This window comes from Labrus bergylta, chromosome 17 (assembly GCF_963930695.1).
Source record: "Labrus bergylta chromosome 17, fLabBer1.1, whole genome shotgun sequence".
Lineage (NCBI taxonomy): Eukaryota > Metazoa > Chordata > Actinopteri > Labriformes > Labridae > Labrus > Labrus bergylta.
The window spans coordinates 26,994,994-27,014,993 of NC_089211.1; the positions used below are offsets into that span (position 1 = coordinate 26,994,994).

Consider the following 20,000-nt stretch of genomic DNA (forward strand, 5'->3'; position numbering starts at 1 on the left):
CTCTCTGTCTCTCTCTGTCTCTCTCTCTCTCTCTCTCTCTCTGTCTCTCTCTCTCTGTCTCTGTCTCTCTCTCTGTCTCTCTCTCTCTGTCTCTGTCTCTCTCTCTGTCTCTCTCTCTCTCTCTCTGTCTCTCTCTCTCTCTCTGTCTCTCTCTCTCTCTGTCTCTCTCTCTCTGTCTCTCTCTCTCTCTCTCTCTCTCTCTCCTGACAGTGGCTCCATCCTGGCATCGTTGGACACCTTTAAGAAGATGTGGGTGTCGAAGCGAGAATATGAAGAAGACAGAGCACGTGCCATCCACAGGAAGACCTTCTAGAAGGGGGGGCTGCACCCTGCGATCGCCCCCCAGAACTGCCCTCAAATCCCCCCTCCCTGCCCCCACCCCCTCCCCATCAGTATCATACTGTCGGAGATGCTCCCCCCGTCATCTCCGGTACCTCTGCATACTCTGTATCTAAACCTTCTGCTTTACCCCCCCCCCCCAGAGAAACACACGTTTATGTGTGCAGCTTTCCTTTTGTCTCTCCTCTTTCTGCGACTCCTGTCCCCACACACACACACACACACACACACACACACACACACACACACACACACACACACACACACACACACAATTAGATGGTGTTCAGGGCGTCTTAGAGGGCGAGGAGTCGCTCTGTGGACTCTCACTTCCTGTATTGGGATCGCTCTCTTGCCCTCTCGCCCGCAGACGCCCTGCGAGGTGTCGGGTTTCATGACGTGTCATCAACCTGAATGTTTTTCTTTTTTTTTGCTACTGTTGAAAATTTCCATTCCAGACCGAAGACTTAGATTTTTATTTGATGTCCGTTTGTCGCACTCAGTTTTCACTCGTAGAGAAGATTCTAAATAAAGTGAGCGCACAGACGACGGCGTTCATCTCCCGACTCATCGAATTGTTTCTGTCGTTCTTACCGATGAAATGTTTCCACGTGAACATGGCGTCACGACTTTTTGTCTGACGAGATTTAAAAAAAACAAAGTGTAGAAAAAAGCCTTTGATCTTTATTTACACAAGTAAACATGAACAGGAGGGGAGGAGTTTAGTGTTTGTCCTCGTGGCGCTGCTAAAACGTCAGATCATCAGTTCATTCCTTCTAACGTCAAACCAACAAACGGTCAACTTCCTGTCGTGACCTACAAAGTCGAGCAGCAGATTTTCACCTTGAAGAATTTGAAGCGATTATTTGATCGATCGACTTTTAAGTTCACGTCTCATTTTGAAAGTTTAACCAGCGAATCAGATTTTCTTCAAAGTATGACATCATCCTCCCAAAGAGCGTCCGTTGAGTTAATGGTCGATCAGTTCTGTCCTCTTCAGAACCAAACTAAAAACGGTTCTTCTGAATGTTGTTTGATGAAACGTTAACGGTTCTTCGTCCCCAAACTTTTCTAAGATTGATGAAAACGAGCCCACCGTCTCCGCGCTGCGTTTAAACTCCTCGGGGATTCGGGGATTCACAGACTTTGAAGTGAGGACTTTTATTTTGAAAGATTTTTTGTAGGCGTTTCTCAAACAGTCAGCTGATGTGACGCAGAGAGGGAGTCCGGGTTTCAAACCTGAGTGTTCTCCTCCTGATGTTTTTAGTTGTTCAGTGTAGCGATCAGCTGATTGGATGAACAGCAGCTCGTTTATTTGAACATGGCCGCTCATCAGCCTTAGTATTATCCCCTCCTCCTCCTCCTCCCTCTCCTTCTACGTGTTAAAATAAGTCTTCTGATTTCCCAGCATCTCGGTGGCAGTGAAGGGGTCATGTCCACACACTTGTTTCCGCCTTGACTCCGGAGCGCGTGCTGCCGGAGCGTCCACGTCGTCCGCTTCTGGGTGTTTTTAATAAAGTTCAAGGTTGTAAAAACGTCATCAGCCTTGTGTACAGTGAAATGCTTTTCTTCAACAACAACAACAACAACAACCATTGGACAACAACGACAAGAACAAGAACAGACTAAAAATGTACAAAACTGTTTATTCAAGTGTTTGCTTTTACTTTTGGTAAATTCAATATAATAAATAAGTTAATGGCTGCTGCTCCGATGTCTTTTTATTCACCGTCAGATGTTTTTATGATACTTTGGAAACAGTTAAAGATTTGACTTAAAGCTGATAAATTGACCTTTTGGCTTCTGAAATGATTTAACCTTTGAGAGGAGATTCTGATTTTAAAAACCTGGGACCTGTTTTCATGGAGTCCAAAGACTTAAAGGTCACATCTCCTCCTCCTCCTCTTCTTCAGTGTAAATAAGTCTCAGAGCTCCTCTTCAACATGTGAGTGAAGTTTCTTGTTCTAAATCCACTCTGATCCTGTTTTTGATCATGTCTATAAACCCCTCTATTTCAGCCCTGCTCAGAACAGGCTGTTTCTGTGTCTGTACCTTTAAATATGTAAATGAGCTGTGTCTGACCACGCCCCCTCTCTGGAAGGGCTTGGGTGTCTCGGGCTTTCTCGCTCCATGTCCTATTGTTTACGGTGAGAAGGCAGACTCAGAGGGCAGAACAAACACCTAGCTGTGGGAGTGTCACCCACCTGGGGGAGGGGCTACTGCCCTTTGTGATGTCATGAAGGGAAAATCTCTAAACGGCCTGTTTGAGCACACATTTTCTGAAAAGTGGAGCAGGCAGAAGACGGAGAGGATGGACTTTTCTCAACATTGGGGGGTTTGTAGACGGACTAGAGACACATGTTAGAGTTAGAGGAACATGGAGAAGTGTGATCTTAAAAAGGTTTTAAAGTTTAGGACGCGCTCCATGAGCCACCAGACTTATATTAAAAGACAGTGTTTTTAATGTTACGGTCATAGGTTAAGGCATGGACTAAATATTAAAGTCTGAAGCCTGCATGTCATCGCCTACTCTCTCTCTCTCCCTGATTTCCAGCTCTATCCACTGTCCTATCGCTTATCAGAAAATGAACTGGCTCCGCCCCTCCCTACCTGAAGGCTGTCTGCATGTAGAGAGAGAGACGAGGCAGCAGGGACACAGTCAGGGGTCGTCACACATGCAGCTTCTTTAGTGTCCACCAGGTGTCAGTCTAGCAGCATCTCTGGATCAACATCTTTTGAAACATCCACTCTGTAACTTATCAGGTTCGTGGAGATTAAAACACAACAACTCGTCTGCAATATGTCAAACATGATTGATTGGCTTCAAATGATGAATTAACATTTGAAGCCACAGATCTCAATAAAAAGTGTTGGTATGGACTTATTCTGCACAACGACATGAAGCAAAATAAATGAACAAAAAAACTGGAATTATAACACAATTCAAGTTAAGACATTTGGGGTCTTTTTTCCCTTCATTAGATCAGACAGCTGAAGAGAGATGGGACATGTTGGGAGGAGAGAGTGAGGGGTGACATGCAGCAAGGGGCCGAGGTTGGACTCGAACTCACGGCTGCTGGGCTGAGGACCATTAGCTTATTACACGGGTTGTGTCATAACCGCTAGGCCATCGGTTCCCCAGATGATTCAATGAAAAATGCCATGAAAAAAAAACTTTATTGCTTTGCACTCAAGAAAAGATCAGTAAAGACAACAACATCCACATGAGAGCATAAACACAGAATTAAGTGAGAGTGAAAGAAAGAGCCAATCAGAGCCTTTTAAAGCTGAACGCTGCACCAGGTTACGTTGTCTAGAAAACTTTGTTCACAGATTCATATCGGAGCCAGATACCTGAGAAAAAGAAACACGTTTTAAAAATCAAAAACATGAGTTAGGATGTGAGTTCACATGCAGCAGAGCCTTCACATTTTATTTTTCATTTTGTAGGCGCTGTTATCAGGCTGGAGATATCATCTTTACACTCTGATGGATTTCTCAGATCCCAGTTTGATATCAGACCTAAAGAGATGATTTTGTTCTGCAGGGAGAGACTGTACATGAGATGATTAAAGTCAGGACTCCTCTGAACAGAACTCATCCTGGATCAGTTTGACAGAAAGCAGAAACGACTCGGTGAACTACCCGCCGTTTCGCAGACCATCACACTCGACTCGATGTCAGGCCTCGAGTTAGTGCAAACTATTTCACCAAGTCTCCCTCTCAAGTCCACCTGCATCTCACAATCATTAGCACATTTTAAGGCCTGACTGTTGCCTGCTTAGAGATCCGGCAACAGTCAGTTTGAGGTCAATCTGCTTCAGGTCGTCTTCTTCTTTCTAATTCTTTTTTTGACATTGACAGCACATTTTCTCTCTGCTGGATTCATGACAAACAGCTCCATGAATTATGGATCAACCATCAGATAAATATCAGCGTCCGTTAGGAAAGTCTGCAGAGGAGGAGGAGGGGGGGGTGCAGATCTGAGAGCAGGAATCAGCAGGTGGAGGTCGTTTGATCAGCTCCTCTCGGTCATTATTTAGCAGTCTGCTGGTGTGGTTTGTCACTGACAGGCTTCAGCTGAACGCCCTCATCTTTGACGTGAACCTACAAACCCAGCAGTGTGGGAGGAATGTTAAAGGCAGCATCTTCCTCTCAGATAGACGACTCCTCCTGCAGCCGAGGTTTTCATTCTGCTGAGCCCGGAGTCTCCTGAGAGTGGACATCGAGGTCGAGGATGAAAATATGATGAGAGACAGTCAACCAAAAGAAAAGAATCTAAACTCTCACCGGAGAATACCAATCCAACTACTCATCTGTCTATCCGTCTCTCCCATTCAACCTTCGATCAATCCATCCATTCCTCATCCATCCATCCGTCTGTGGAAACTTTCATCTGTCTACCCATCTGTCTGTCCGTCTATACTTTATCTATCCATCATCCATCAATCCCTCCATCCACCTTTCTGCCCATCTATCCATCCATAACTCTCCTGTTAGATTTGTTTTGTTCTGTGACTTTTCAGCCTTTTTCCACCCTGCTGTGTCATGATTAGCTCGTGCTTGTTAGCCTTTAAAGTTTATATTTAACACTGTGGTGATGGGGAAGCCAGGAGGTTGTGCAGGATGGGTGTGATGTGGTCATACTTTTGCACCCTCATCAGGACCCTAGCGGTGCAGGATCCTCTGGGGTGATTTCCAGATGGTGGTAGCGGCAATGGAGAAGGCCCTGTCCCATCAGGACCGGTGGTTAGTCCTGCAGGAGGGGGAAGGTAGGAGGAGCATCAGCAGACCTGAGAGTGGGGGTGCGAGTGTGCCGGTGGCTCAGACAGGTAGGGGGGAGACAGGTTGTGGGTGGTAAAAAGGAGTAAGTTGGTCCCCCAACTTTGGTAAGTTGTCCGGCAATGGTCCCCACAAACATAGAAGAACCTAAAGTATATCTGTGTGTGAGATAACATAAGAAAGTTACATTTAGTAACTATGCATTACAGTCAGTTACTCAAACTGGATATCATCATTATTAACGGGATATGAATGGTTGTGGAGAGTGTACTTGTTTACCTGACGTAGTGGGGACCAACATATGTTTTAACCTGCTAGGCGAGGACATTTTGATGGGACGTCACCTTTAGAGGTTCAGAGTTGGTGCTTTATTACAGCAATGGTCCCCACAAACATGGAGAACCTTGCTCTTCCCAAAGTGGTTTCCATCACAGCATCATTAACTCTCCAAACCAGATGTGGAGTATCCTGGAGATGGTTATTGGATTAAAACATGTATATGATGAGTGTCTGAGATAATCAAACTGGTGTGACGTGTGATCAAAGAGATGCTCTCTCTCTCTCACACACACACACACACACACACTACTGAAATGCTACTGAAATGCTTCGCTCTGTGTGTGTGTGTGTGTGTGTGACTTCACAAATAGCAACTGTGTGTCTGAGGGTGCCATCACAGGTAACCAAGGAAACAGGGAACAGAGAGAGGGGGTTGCTGGCACTGCCTCCTGTTTTACCATTTTGTCACAAGCTGAGACAGAAAAAGAAGAGGAATCTGTTTTCTCCCTCTCCTGTGAGGCAGCAACACTTTTTACCCCCAGATGAGCTCTGCATTTGATTTTTTGACTTTTGTTATGACGCCTCGCTTCTTTTTCATTAAACGCCCTCCGTGCATCTCCATGTTCAGTCTCTCAATTAAACAAAGTCATGCTAATGTATTCAAAGTGAGTCACATATGCAGAAGCCCGGCAAATCCCTCTGCTGTTCACATTCACTCATACACACACGGTGGTTGTGTGCAATGTCAAACTGTCTTCGTCCCCGTCCTCCTCCTGCAGCCTCTGTTATCAGGGACTCAAACTGCTGGTGGGATTTTTTTTTATCTCATCTCTGTGTACTTGTCATGCTATATTACATTTTCTGGAGCATATTTGACATTCAGCGAGCAGCTTAAAATAAAGACATTGTCACTGCACACAAACACTCATTCTGTGGGAGTCCTGCAGAGATGGAGGTTTTCTCTGACACCTTTCTGCTGCAGGATTCAACGCTTTCAGATTCTGAGATTTATAGCTTCCATAATGAAGGCAGAGGGGATGATCCAAACTGCTGGACCAGAATCCTCGCTCTCTCCTTTCATGGGAAATCAGGTCGGCCTTGATCTGGATGCATTTTGTCCTTCCAGTCATCAGAGGTCAGACGCCTGGCAGCTGCTTCAGATGGTGCTGCTGCATGTTTTTCTATTATCTCACAGCAGCTCGGTGTCCCAGTTTATTTCATAACAAGTAATTATTGTGTCACCAGCGGCTGAGATTTCATGTTTCATCACAAAAATGAGACACAGTTTTCAGAATTTGTTCCAATCTGTGACATAGATGCAAGTGTCTGTTCATTCAGCAGCTGTTAAATCAGGAAGAACTACGATTCCCAAGGTGCAATCTGGTAAGAAACATCCCAATTGTTATGTCCCATTTTAAATAGAAACTCAAAACTTTCAATCATTGGCTGTTTTCTAAAACTCCTACTATCGTTGTAGTTCGTACTGATTCGTCCAAAATGCTGTAAACAGAAAGTAAAACAAACTCGAGATACTCAGTGTGACAAACAGACCCAGATTTAGTACTGATTCAGGAAAAATCTACAGTCTGCATCAGAGAAGTCTACATAGGCACTGTTTCCCACAATGCAAAGCGCCAGGTAAGAGGTCAAAATGATGGACAGCAGCTTCCATCGTAACAGGAAATAATCCCAATCAGATCAAACCACACAAAGATACCACCAGTTATCTTTGTTGATTCTCTAAATCATGAAAATCCAAATTAATCTCTCATCATCTTTTTTCAGACTGTAAGAGGACGCTACTCTGTGGCGGTGTTTGGCGTCAGCTGGGCTGTTGTTTACTTCCTCATTCAAAGACCACAAACCAGTTTAGCCGGGTCCGGTGTACTGCAGAGTAACCACGGACTGGTACTACATACTACATTCAACAATAGTAGGTGTAGTGTAGTAGGTTAGCAATAGTGTTCTTGGACCTCAAGATTCAGAGGACTGATCTTGAAATAGAAATAGTTAAACTCAAGTCTGGTGCACTGCCACAGGTGAATCGTGTTAATTATTGGTGATCTGGGTGGTGATGCTGGCTTAATCCATGAAGTTATTCCTGCATATTAAGTCTCTGCCTGCCCTCAATTCCTGCATACCTGCAGGTTGGATGTTGTCTTCCCTCAGGTCTTGTATTTGTAGGACGGGACGTTGCCTTCCTCTAATTGTGGCACTATAATGGAGAACAACACATGTCACGATAATATCTCAGACCCTCTCAGGGGTCTCTGAGGTCATGATGGCACTGGAAACAGGCTTTCAGCAGGACTATGGTCATCTCCAGCCAGGCTCTCGTCATGCAATAATCCACATTAAAGTGCTGCTGGAGGCCTGGCACGGGGTCAGGGTGAGGGGTCATCAGAGTCCCCCTGTTGCCCAGCAGAATGCCTTGAAACAGGCCTGTAATGAACAGTGGATACTGTGAGTGTTTTGAAGGAGGCAGACAAAGCTTTAGGCCATTCACCATATTCTGCTGCTCAGGGTATCAAGACTCACTATGCACTATATCTGTGAGTCAGACACAGGCGGCTTTGAAAAACTACCAGAGGTGACCAGAGGTTTGACTGAGAGTTTGTTGAACCTCCTTCCTAAAACGGGCCCCAGGTCAATGGACGTCCCAAAGGAGGATCTGTGAGAGTAGTTTTAGTCGTGTCAGTTTGTTTTTGGAGCAGTTAATTATCACCTACAGGTGGGAACAGTTGTTTGATCTCAGTTTTTAATCCAATATTTATTCAAATTTAGTCAAATTTCTACCAGTTTTAACATTGTGCAGCTTTTCTGACAACTTCTAACTCAATTTTAAATTGAATGTGGAAGACATGTCCGCCAGGAAAAGAAAGAAGTGGAAGATAACATGATGAAACTAGAAGAAAGACTGTGTTGTTGGTAGAGTGAGAAGGATGGATAGAAAAAACAAGCAGGCTGTGATAAGAACAGGAGAGAAACCTTGAGACAGCTGCAAAATGATCACATGGAATAAAAGAGCAATCAGTTTGTTGTCGATCAAAACCTTTTGTACCCTGTCACGTGCTCCCTGCTCCCTGCAGCCAATTAGAGAACAGTTCTGAAGTTAGTTTCACTCAGACGCAGGTGGAATCAATCAACCTTCATTTGGAGTTAAATGGTTTTCAATTGTGCTGAGAAATCATGCTGTAGTGAAAATGCTGTAATCAAACGTGGAGCCTCAAGAGGGAAAATCAGAGCAAACATTAAAAGATACGAGAATAACAAGTAAACATCTTTTCTTTGAAAGTAACAGCAAACAGAGAAATACTCGGGGGAGGGGGGGCCTCAGTCCTTCTTACTACACTCTCAGGTAACCTTGACTCGATGAAATTACATTCTGGAATGGAGGCACCTTGACCTCTTGCATTATTCCGACAAATCTCAGGAAACCCTGAGTAGTCAGCATGAAGGTTTTTTTAACTGAACATTGTTTCATGGTAAACTGTCGGTCTGCCGCTCAACTTTCATTTCAAAGATAGAACAGGACAGATAAATTATTTTCCCTGAGTCGTAGATTATTGTGAGACTCTCAAACCGAACGTCTTAAAACGTTTTGGGTGCCTAAGCAGCAGCGTCTCCGTCGTCATGTAAACTGGAAATATGCCGTTCCTCTGAACACAGAGACTTTTAGCACATGCTTGTTACGGTTCCAGTCACAGCCCAAGTTCAATAAAAAACATTTTTAAGTGGCCAAACACTCTGTTTCAACATCCATGCTGAAAGTGGATTTTTCTCTTCATGTTTTATTTTTAGCCGTGAGAACATTTCGTTTTGCACAATCATCTTCAGGTTCACTTCCTTCTTACTTTACCCACATCTCACAGCCTTCGTCAGTAAACAGGTTTTTCTCAGTTGTACTTGAGATGGACGGATGTGATGCATGACCTTTTTCATATGACGACCACTGAACCAAACATCGTCATCCATGTATGAAAGCCATGAGATGATGTGCAAAGCTCCGGAAACAAAGCCGAAGAGTGGACCTCGAGTATGGGGAATATTTTAATAAAAACTGTTGAGAATTTTTAACTAAAAGTGGTCAAATGATGATGAAATTAAATCTATGGTAGGGGAAACAGCTAATTGATCCCATTATTAAATCCTTAAATACTAGAAACACCTTCTGGTCCAGCCTGGCGTCCTCATGCTGCAGCTCTCAGGAGACATCGGTCATCGTCTCACTGAGCCGGAGGAAACACTTCACCCGTATGTTTCAAGAGGTCAGCTGCACTGGAGCGGCACAAAGGTCATCCTGGCTGATATCAATTAATGGTGTCCCAGGACTAACACGGTACTTAAAAAGAAAAAACACTCACCTTGTGATACACACACCTGAGCGTTCATGTCCTCAACTGGCTTTCATAATAACTGCAACATCAGTTATTTATTTTTCTTACTTTTTATTCCTGTAAATAATGTAAAAAGCTCATTTATGCTCTACATCCAATATGCATGAAATGATAACGGTATCTTACTCTCTGATCATTAAGGAAACATGCTATGTTGAAGTGCTGGCTTCTCTGACAACAATGCAGCAGCCAGTATGTCCTCCTTCTAACTTTAGATTCTGCTCCTGAATGCTCTGGATTTGTTTGGACCAGAGAAGGTAGGCGCTTTTAAGACCCCCCCCCCACACGGCCGTTTTGGACGCCCCTCAGTTTGTCAGATATGAGAGCAGTTATCAGGTCAACAGGTGTTGCAGCGATGGAAGCGGTCAAGAGAAGTGGTTCAGATAGAAGTGATTGTACCCGACCTAAAAAGCCTCTGCATGTTTCTAATAAGCTCCACGAGCAGAAACGTGCTCAAACTAGGATCAATATTGGAGATGCTTTTGAAAAATGGAGAGAGGTTAGAACACAGAAAGGTTTACAGACCCATGCAGAGCTGGATAAACACTGAAGCTTCAGAGTCCACCACATGGTGACCTGAGTGAGAGGGGGGGGGAGACAGCTCTCTATGATGTTTAGAATTTAGACTGCAGTACCCATTTTAAACACTAGGTGTCAGAGTTACATACTGCTCCTTTAACTAAAAATGCAGATTAACCTATAACATCAGTTTTTAGCGTTTTACTTCTATTATTTTCAGTCAGATTTATTGGCATTTTTACACAATAGATATAGCAGGAAATTAATCCCTGGAAAGGTTATCAAGGTTATGTGACCTTTAATTATATCAACACATTATTTATGATTATGTTCATACTGGACTGTATTTAGTGAAACCAAAACTGGAAGATTTTCCACAAATACTATTTCAATTTGGAGATTTTATCCTAACACTTAAAAAACTAAACCAGGCCACACACATTTTCACACCGGTTTAATAACAAAATGAAGTGACAAACAGAGAATTCAGCAAAGAAGAAAATGTTCAACAATCACTGACAGTAAAACAAGTTAAAGATAAACGCCCTGCTGGAGCCGTGAGCCCCGTGTTCGGAAATAAGATTAAATTTGAAATGTGCCACAACTGAGAAAAAAAATACAAATTAATGAACTTCAAATGAAAAAAACATGAGGGCATCTTTAAATGTCAATTAGAAAACTTAAAGTAAAAATCAGATTCTGAAATAAAAATAATAAAAATAACAAATTAAAGACTTTAACATAAATCGTTAATTTTTAAATAGAAAACGTACACACTAATAAAACTAGGGCTGTCAGTGTTAACACATTGATGGCTGTGTAATTAAGGTAAAAAAATAACACATTTATTCTTTGAAGTTGCATTAATCCGTTACCATTTTGTCCCTTTAGACGCACCGTAGCACAAATAGCGTTGCAATAATTACTGTTTGGATCATTGGACTCATTTTGTGCATGAAGACAGCACATGCATGTTTCTTCATGTTTAACACTTTTATCATTTCAAACAATTAAAACAAACTCTGCATTTCACAGAACAAGCACTTTAGAGCTGCCTCCATGTCGTGGTTTAAGACCAGAGGGGGGATGGTAGACCTGTACAGTCCAGGACAGCGTAAAAGATGCAGTAGCGGTACGAGGTACTACAGAGAGGGGAAAACCAAAACCAACATTCAAAACCGGTCAGCAAGAAAACACACCTGCCAACTCGATGTCATCTGAAGCCACAATTTGTCTCATTGTTTGCTTCCAAGGCGTTCACAGTTGCTTCTGAACCGCACGCTCCACACTTTATAGACGGCGCCCAGCTGCCTTTGATTCCATCACATTGTTAAAATGAACTTATAACACTTTATTAAATGCAAATAATGAACTTTTAAACATGCGATTAAAAGATGAATCTTCTGACAACCCTTAAAAGGTTAGAATAGGATTTCAAAGAAAAGGAAATTAAGCACATTATTTGTTGTTTTTTGAAACCACAGTTTAAATCATTCAAAGTTTCTGGAATGAGACTCAAGGACTCGTTGGAGGCTGTACCTTTAAAGGTGGATGCTTCCTGTTTCCTGTGTAGTTGTCCGGACTCATCGAGGCTACAGAACGTGTCGACAGGGTTTAAAACATTCCTATAAAGTTTCATCTTATTCAGACAAAGTAAGGCTGAGTGGCATCAGGAATATCGACGACTCTTATAGACTGTTTATTAAGTAATACATTCACTTAAAAAGCTCAAACCAGCACATTAATGACTCGTTCAGTAGATTGTAACTTAAACTTTCGAATGAGTTTTTGATTGTTTAGACAAACGACACCACGACCCGACCTTGGACAAGCTGAGAAAAATGGATGGATGGACAAACGCTGCAAAAACTAACGCCTCAGTGTTCTTCTCATTTCATTTCTTTTTTTTTGAATAAAGAACAGCTGAAGAGAGACAGGAAATGCCGGGAGGAGAGAACAGGGGACGACATATAGAAAAGGGCTGAGGTAGGACCCGAACCCACTGCCACTAGCCCACTGCCTCCACACATGGGGCATGGCACATAACTGACAGGCTATACACTTATAATAAGCCACATTCACCTGACAGATCAAACTTCCTATTAAGGGGTATAAAAATACATCAATAAGGCCAATGGAGCAATCAACAATTACTCAAGGATCTTTAAACGAGTTATCTAATATAGTACATCCAATTTCAACACACTCAAGTACATTTCACGTTCCCCATTGGCAGATTCTTTAAGTTATTTCTAGCACTGCACGCCTTTTCTGAGTTTTGTATCTTGAAATAAGGTTTTTTCTATTTTCTCTCCACTGATCCGAGGTCGGGTCATGTTGTCAGTAGTCTATGCAAGCCGATGCCCAGACTTCCTTCTTCCCAGCAACGTTTACCAGTTCCTCCTAGGGGATTCTGTGGATGGGATAAATAATCCCTCCAGCACGCTTTGGGTCTAGACCGGGTCTCCTCCCAGTTGGATCCCCGATAAACCTCCAAAGGGACGCAACCAGGAGGCATCCTAATCAGATGCCACAGCGGGTCTTCTCCCTCCGGATGTCTGAGGTCCTTATTTTGATCTCTCAGGCTGAGCCCAGACTCCCTGCAGAGGAGATTCATTTCGGCTTATATTGTTTGAGCGATCTCAGTCTTTAGGTCACTACACAAAGCTCATGAGCGCAGGTGAGGGTTGGAAGGTAGACTGATGGTGAGTAGAAAACTTTGCATCTGAACCACAATGATCCCGTACAACGCCCGCATTACTGCAGATGATGAACTGACCTGCCCGTCAAGCTCATCTCTCAGAATTCCATTCTACCCTCACTGTGAACACAACCCCGAGATACTTAAATATTGATTAATACATAAAACAAACTTTAAATATGTACAGTATAAACTACACTGTGAACTGCACATGTGCCATACAACCGATTGGAAGAGAACACCTGTTCAGAGTGCACAGACGATTCTGGTACACACTAATCTTTGCGAGCCAGTTTGGAGAGTTGCAGGTTTGTAGTGAAGTTGTGTCTCTCCACCAATCAGAGGGCTGCTTTCTGCAGAGAGAGACAAGTCTCCCTCATGCCAGTCTGCATCTCCTGAATAGCGCCCCCCATTGCTTTTGCCACTACATTACTGACTTACTTTACTGAGTTCAAGAGTGCATACAATGGTCAATTTACGCTGAGAGCACCCTCTGCTTGATAAAGCTGAAAACTGCTTCTGACGGCCTAAATTTAAATTTTGAATTCAAACTGCTTATGAAAACTAAGAATGTGAACTTCCTCCCCCAGTTTTGAATGAATGTTCCAATTTAAAATAAAAAATGTCAGCCCTACGCTTCCTGTTGCTTCTTTTGCCAACTTACCGCTCATTCTACATATAAGGCACACACATATGTCCAAATGAAGTCCCTCTCCCACTCCCAGTGGAAAAAGTATATTTCTTGGCATTGCTGCCTTTGCTGTCCATCATAAATCTGTCTAAACAGGATTATTCACAGCACCATTGTCCTCCCATTAGCTCAGCTAGCATGCATTGTAACGGATCCAACAAAACTCAACAAACTTGACAGGATCATCACCATTTTATTGACAGCTGATTGGCCCATCCTTATATGTTGTATTTAGGGTGGGACATCTGTGATTGAATTGATATGTAAAGATGCTTTCAAGGTGCATTTGTTGTCGTCAGATTTTTTTGGACACAGTTGGTTGACCTCTTGGTTAGTGACTAAAAACCCAGACACGAGCTACAGGTAGCAACGTGTTGGAGACTCCTGTGAAAACATTATCAAACATTCAGCCAATGAATTATCAAGTATACTGTTCAAACCTGAACATGGACCAATGACAATCTTTCTTGCAATCTGCCGTCTCTTTATTTTCTAAAGAACGTGGAAAAGTGAAATAAAAATGGTTTGATCCCCTACTTTTACACACTTAAATATACAACAGTACAAAATAATTTCATCATGAGATTCAAAAAATGAGCATGAAGTCTCAGGACAAATGGCCACCAAGTCAAGATGGTGAATTGTCGGATGTAACGACTGACAGAGATGGAAACAGTCAACAAGAGGGCTGAGCTTGGCGAAATGTCCACTCTTCTACTTTTTGTTATTTTACCTAAACTGTCGACTAACAAGAGTTTGCTTCTCATGTTCTGACTTGTAGCTACATCGTCCAGCTTCATCCTGATCCTTTCCAGTCACGCCGAGTGAAACAGGACGTTTTACTCGGGCAGGCAGGACGTTATGGAAGCAAAGGTGAAAAAGGATTTGACTCTTGAAGTTTGTATTCCAGCCGCTTGATAGAAAGAGAATTTGGTGGTTCTCATAATTAGGTGATAGCTGGGATTGTTTTCGCTGGCATTGCTGAGCTGATCTCAAATCTGGGTGAAACTGACCCCATCCTGTTGAGGGAGGTCGCTTTCGTGATGCCTTCGCTGCCCACGGTGGACAGAGGGAAACTCTCGTAACTCTCTGCCGCCCGGTTTCCACACTGGCAGCGCTGCAACGTGGTCTTCAGCTCCCTCTGGAAGTTGCTGTTGAGGAAGCCGTACACCACGGGGTTAATGCAGGTGGAGGCCATCGCCGTTAAATGACAGGCAGAGAAGATGGCGTCGTGCTGGCAGTCGGGCAGGACCTGGTGGTGCCAGTCAAACAGCGTGTTGAAGACGTTGAGCGGCAGCCAGCACAGCGCGAAGGCTACGACGATGGCTACCAGCATGATGTTAATCCTCTGGGCACCTCGCGTCCTCCGGCTTCGCTCCACTATGTCCCTGCACAACACAGCAGATGCCTATTGTCAGACAGTTCACTGAAATATCACAGCAAACCTCGGGCACAATGTTGATATTAATAAAGTGCCAGGGAAATTCACAAAACTCCTAAAAGCTTCCTAAAATGTTTGCGGTGAGCTGCATGTGTGAATGCCAACAGTCGAATATTTGGGGTCAGCCCTGTGTTCCCACATTTCTCCCAAAATTAGGCCCTATGTTCGAACATTTCTAGGATATTTTCAAAATTAGGTCTTGTGTTCCTACATTTCCCTTTAATTTAAGCCCTATCCTCCCACAAGATTTTTTGGAAGCACTTTATAGTAAATGAATGAATGAATGCATGAATGAATAATTTTATTTCGATCAGCAGCAGCAGAAATCGTCACAATCATTACAAGAAAAAACAAAATAGGTTGATCGAAAAGGGTTTCAGCTGAAGCAGAGCTTATAGATGCCGAACCCTTGTTTTCATTTCCTTAAGTCAGACAAACAAAACCAGATAAGTACAAATACGTTTTGGAAAAAATTCTTAGAAATGTGGGACCATAGACACGCTCCCGAATATTTCACCCTACTTTACAAGGAATTTGTCCATCTAGCAGTGGTGATGTTTATCCTGCAACTGGTACATGACCATAGACTGTCTGCAAGTGACCGTTACGGTCTCCATGCACATAATGAAACTGCTCCATTGTGCTTTCTGTTTTCCAGTCTGTTCGCCCTGCCCCTACTGGCTGCTTCTGAAGCGTAGCACAACGGAGCGCAGCCATGATTAGCTGGACTCACAGATTACCAAGATCACAGGAGATCTACAAGCTCACGCAGGAATAAAGAGGACAACGTGCTAAAATCATGTTAGTCTTTCCGATGAGTCTTTTCTGTGCCTGTCTTGTGATAATGTTGATAAAGTGATGGAACATATAATTGTTGTAGCTTGCTGCTATAAATTATCAGAGGACCCCCGGTTACAATAGTCCAGTGTGAAGAAGACTTAAGACAGACTGCTAAAATGTTCTTTTACAGAAATAAACAACAGTGTCATCTGCAAAGCGACTAACTGAAGCGTTATATTAACACCTTTATGATTTAAATACACATAAACAACACGGGTCCTACAGCTGAAACCTGTAGCACTTGTTTGGTGACTTTAAAGAGCCCATAATCTGCCCTTTTTGGGGTTCTTATATTTAATCTATGTTCCTACTTTTGTACGTTCACAATAGATAAAGTTTTTAAAAAGTGTCTGTTTTCATGAACTGCTCCTCCTTGCTCCCTCTACGCTCTGAGTCCGTCAGCTACACTCTGTTGAGCCCACACTGTTAGACCCTACGTGGGCCAAGTCTGCTCTGATTGGTCTGCCGATACGCTCTGTCGTTATTGGTCAGTTGCTCAGCACGCTTCTCGGAAATTTCAATATGAGCTGCAGGGCCACAACGAGCCAATGGGCTTAGATCAGTGATCTCACACTGACTATGACGCTGCACTGACACATTTTTATGGAGGGGGGCTAGAACCGAGCGTTACATGCAGCTAATGCTACAGCTAACAGGAGGACGTAGGAGAAGCTGCGTTTCCGCAAATTGTTGCACATAGATGTGACTAAACATGCACAGGACACTTGGAAAACACACTAAAGAGCATATAAAACCAGAAGAAGAAGAATATGGGACCTTTAAGAAAGCTGAAATATGATAAAAGTTTAAATATGGACCTGCGTCGTCTCAGGCGGAGGAAGATCCTGAGGTAGCAGAGCAGCACCAGCAGGAGAGGCAGGCAGTACTGGAAGAGCAGCAGCGACGTGGTGTAGGCGAGACGATGTTTATCTGACGGCCACAGCTCCATACAAATCAGATGATCTCTGAGAAAACACAAAGACAGGTGTAAGAAGTATAACTGAAAACAATCTCTCTTCAACAAGTCAATAATACCTCATATCAAACTCTGTCATTCGTCTACACTGCTGTCCTCTGGAGAACAATAAAGGATTCTCTTATCTTAAAGGAAGAATGTGTGACTTTTTGATCCAGTAGATGTCGCCCTTGAGCTCCAGCATGAAACCAAAACAAACTTATTTTTGGCCACGCCTCCTCCATACTGAAGCCTCCGCTCTCCTCCAGAGAAACACCTCCAACGCCTCTCCCCTTGAGTTTGAATGAAGGAGTTAAGCGCAAGCATGTTCTCAAGCTGCAGTTGTGTTAAGCATATTACTGAATGTAAGTGCAAAGCCATGTTAAATAGCCCACCCAGTGACGTCATTGTTAGAGCATGCGTGCCTGCGTGCACCGTTAAGAGGTAATGTGAGCATGCGCAGAATAAACGGTCAGAGAGAGAGTTCCCAGACCTAAAGAGATGATAGCGGACATGTTTTCTTCTGTTGATATTAGCCACTAGATGGTATTAGCTAACCATTTCGGGATGACTGTAAGGACGCGATAGACTGCTGCAGAAATGTCTAACGTAACAGGTTATGGGCCCAGTCATGCAGGCCAAAAGTGGTTCAGACTTTTATTCGACGGTGATGAGAAAAAGTACGAGCGCTGGGAAACGAGGTTCCTCGCGCACATGGAGTTACGCGGCCTCAGAGGAGTCATCATGGAGGACGACGAAGAAGCCCTCGCGAAAGATGAGACAAAGAACGAAGAGGCATATGCAAAGTTGGTGCAATGTCTAGACAACAAGAGTTTGTCATTGGTAATGAGGGACGCGAAACGTGATGGAAGAAGAGCACTTGAGATTCTTCGTGGGCACTATGCGGGAAAGGACAAACCCCGCGTTGTGAGTTTGTATTGTGAACTTTCCTCGCTCCATAAGGCTAGCAATGAAACTGTAACTGACTACATAATTCGAGCAGAGACTATATTCACATCATTGAGAAGAGCAGACGAGCATATTAGTGATGGGCTTTAGATAGCAATGGTAGTAAAGGGGCTACCTGATTCATACAAGCCATTCGTCGTGCACATCACCCAGACAAATGACGTTGTAACGTTCAGCGAGTTTAAAACAAAACTGCTAAGTTATGAGAGTACTGAAAAATATGGGAAGAGTGACGGGAATGGAGAAGAAGACAACTTGATGAAGACTAGCGGGGCAACAAGGGCACGTGGAAGAGGAAGAGGAAAGAAAATGAACTTGGCTGATGTCGAGTGTTACACATGTGGTAAAAAGGGGCACATGGCAAGGACATGTCATGACGGATTCCAAGCAAGAAGGGAAGAAAGAAAATGGGACACACCACAGCGAGGAAGGGGGCGCGGCCGAGGACAAGACCGTGAGTATGTAAAGAAAGCCAATGGAGAAACGGAGGCAGAGCCGACATCGTTCTGTTTCTTTAAAATAAGTGACTGTCCGACACAAAGAGGAAACAAGAAGGGTCTCATGGTCGACTGCGGCGCCACAACACACATGATCAACGACCCCAAAAAGTTCAAGACAGTTGATAAGAGCTTCAGACCCGAAGGCCACACGATCGAGCTTGCCGACGGAACCAAGGTGAGCGGGATGGCGAAGATGAGGGGAGATGCCGAAGTCTACTTGCTGGACAGTGAGGGACGACAAGTGAAAACGAGGCTCAAGCAAGCACTCTACATCCCATCTTTTCCTCAAAACATCTTTTCAGTAAAAGCAGCGACAGCCAACAGAGCCGAGGTCCGCTTTAAGAGCAATGATGACTGGCTGATCCACAAAGATGGTACCAAGTTCAAAATGGATGTGTATGGTAGGCTGTATTACCTTAACACAGTAGAAGATGAAAATAGTGATGATGTGAACAGGTGCTATGATATTCAGACGTGGCATAAGATACTTGGTCATTGTAATTTTGATGATGTTTCAAAATTAGAAAAGGTGGTAGAAGGCATGGCGATAAAAGGGAAACATGACAAGTCCAATCAAAATTGTGAAATATGCACACAGGGCAAATTTACACAAAACAGAAACAGACAGGCAGACGCTAAAGCTACAACCGTACTAGAATTAGTACATGCAGATCTATGCGGTCCAATAGAACCAGCAGATAAAGATGGGTACAGATATGCTATAGCATTTACTGATGATTACAGTGGGATGATTTGTCCATACTTTATCAAAGCAAAGAGTGACACGACAAAAGCTACTGAAAAATTCATAGCAGATGTACCTCCATATGGAAAAGTAAAGTGCATAAGATCTGATAACGGTACAGAATTTACCGGGCAGGAGTTCCAGTCTTTACTTAGGAGTAACGGGATAAGGCATGAGACGAGTGCACCCTACTCACCTCATCAGAACGGGACTGCCGAGAGGGGTTGTAGAACCTTATTCGAGATGGCACGATGCATGCTATTGGAGAGTAACCTCCCAAAGCAATTATGGACATATGCTGTACAGACAGCAGCTCAGATTTGTAACAGGTGTTACAGTAAGAGACTAGAGCAGACACCTTACCGTGTTTTCACAGGAAAAACACCTAACCTATCTAACATGAAAATATTTGGCTCTGAATTCTACGTATATAAGCAGGACAAGAAGAAGCTGGATTCTAGGTGTGCAATGGGAATTTTTGTTGGCTATGATAAATATAGTCCAGCATATAATGTGTACTATCCTGAGACAGGAAAAGTCCTAAAACATAGGCTGGTGAAATTTATCACCAAAGGTAACGCAGATAGCCAGACTCAGACAGACTATAACATGGGGGACGACATTGAGTGTTATGGAGATACACCACCAAAGATAGCCAACCAGGGTCAGGAACAGCCAAAGGGGTGTAAAGAGTCCAGTGTTGAGACTGCTGAGACAAGTCCCACTCAGACAGTTAGTACTCAGAAAGAACAGGAAGAAAGGAGGTATCCTACCAAGCAAAGAAAGGCTCCAGAACACTTAAAGGAGTACCATTGTAAAGCTGAGTGTAACAATGATGAGAG

General features: G+C 43.4%; 2 protein-coding genes across 2 annotated transcripts in view; one reads left to right on the forward strand and one right to left on the reverse strand.

The window, feature by feature from the left end:
* The window catches only part of actr1b (actin related protein 1B), a gene marked incomplete in the record, with an annotated part of 15,646 nt that extends 13,603 nt beyond the window's left edge, over positions 1-2,043 (forward strand). The window contains 1 exon segment of the mRNA XM_065965570.1: positions 211-2,043. Within this exon segment, the coding sequence (XP_065821642.1) occupies positions 211-313 (103 nt within the window).
* An 8,712-nt stretch (positions 2,044-10,755) lies between these two features.
* The window catches only part of npy8ar (neuropeptide Y receptor Y8a), a 35,462-nt gene continuing 26,217 nt past the window's right edge, over positions 10,756-20,000 (reverse strand). Inside the window, exons 4-5 of the mRNA XM_065965967.1 lie at positions 16,808-16,954; positions 10,756-15,096 (exon numbers count right to left, since the gene is read on the reverse strand). Of these exons, the coding sequence (XP_065822039.1) occupies positions 14,655-15,096; positions 16,808-16,954 (589 nt within the window). The 3' untranslated portion in view covers positions 10,756-14,654. The remainder of the gene's footprint in view (positions 15,097-16,807; positions 16,955-20,000) is intronic.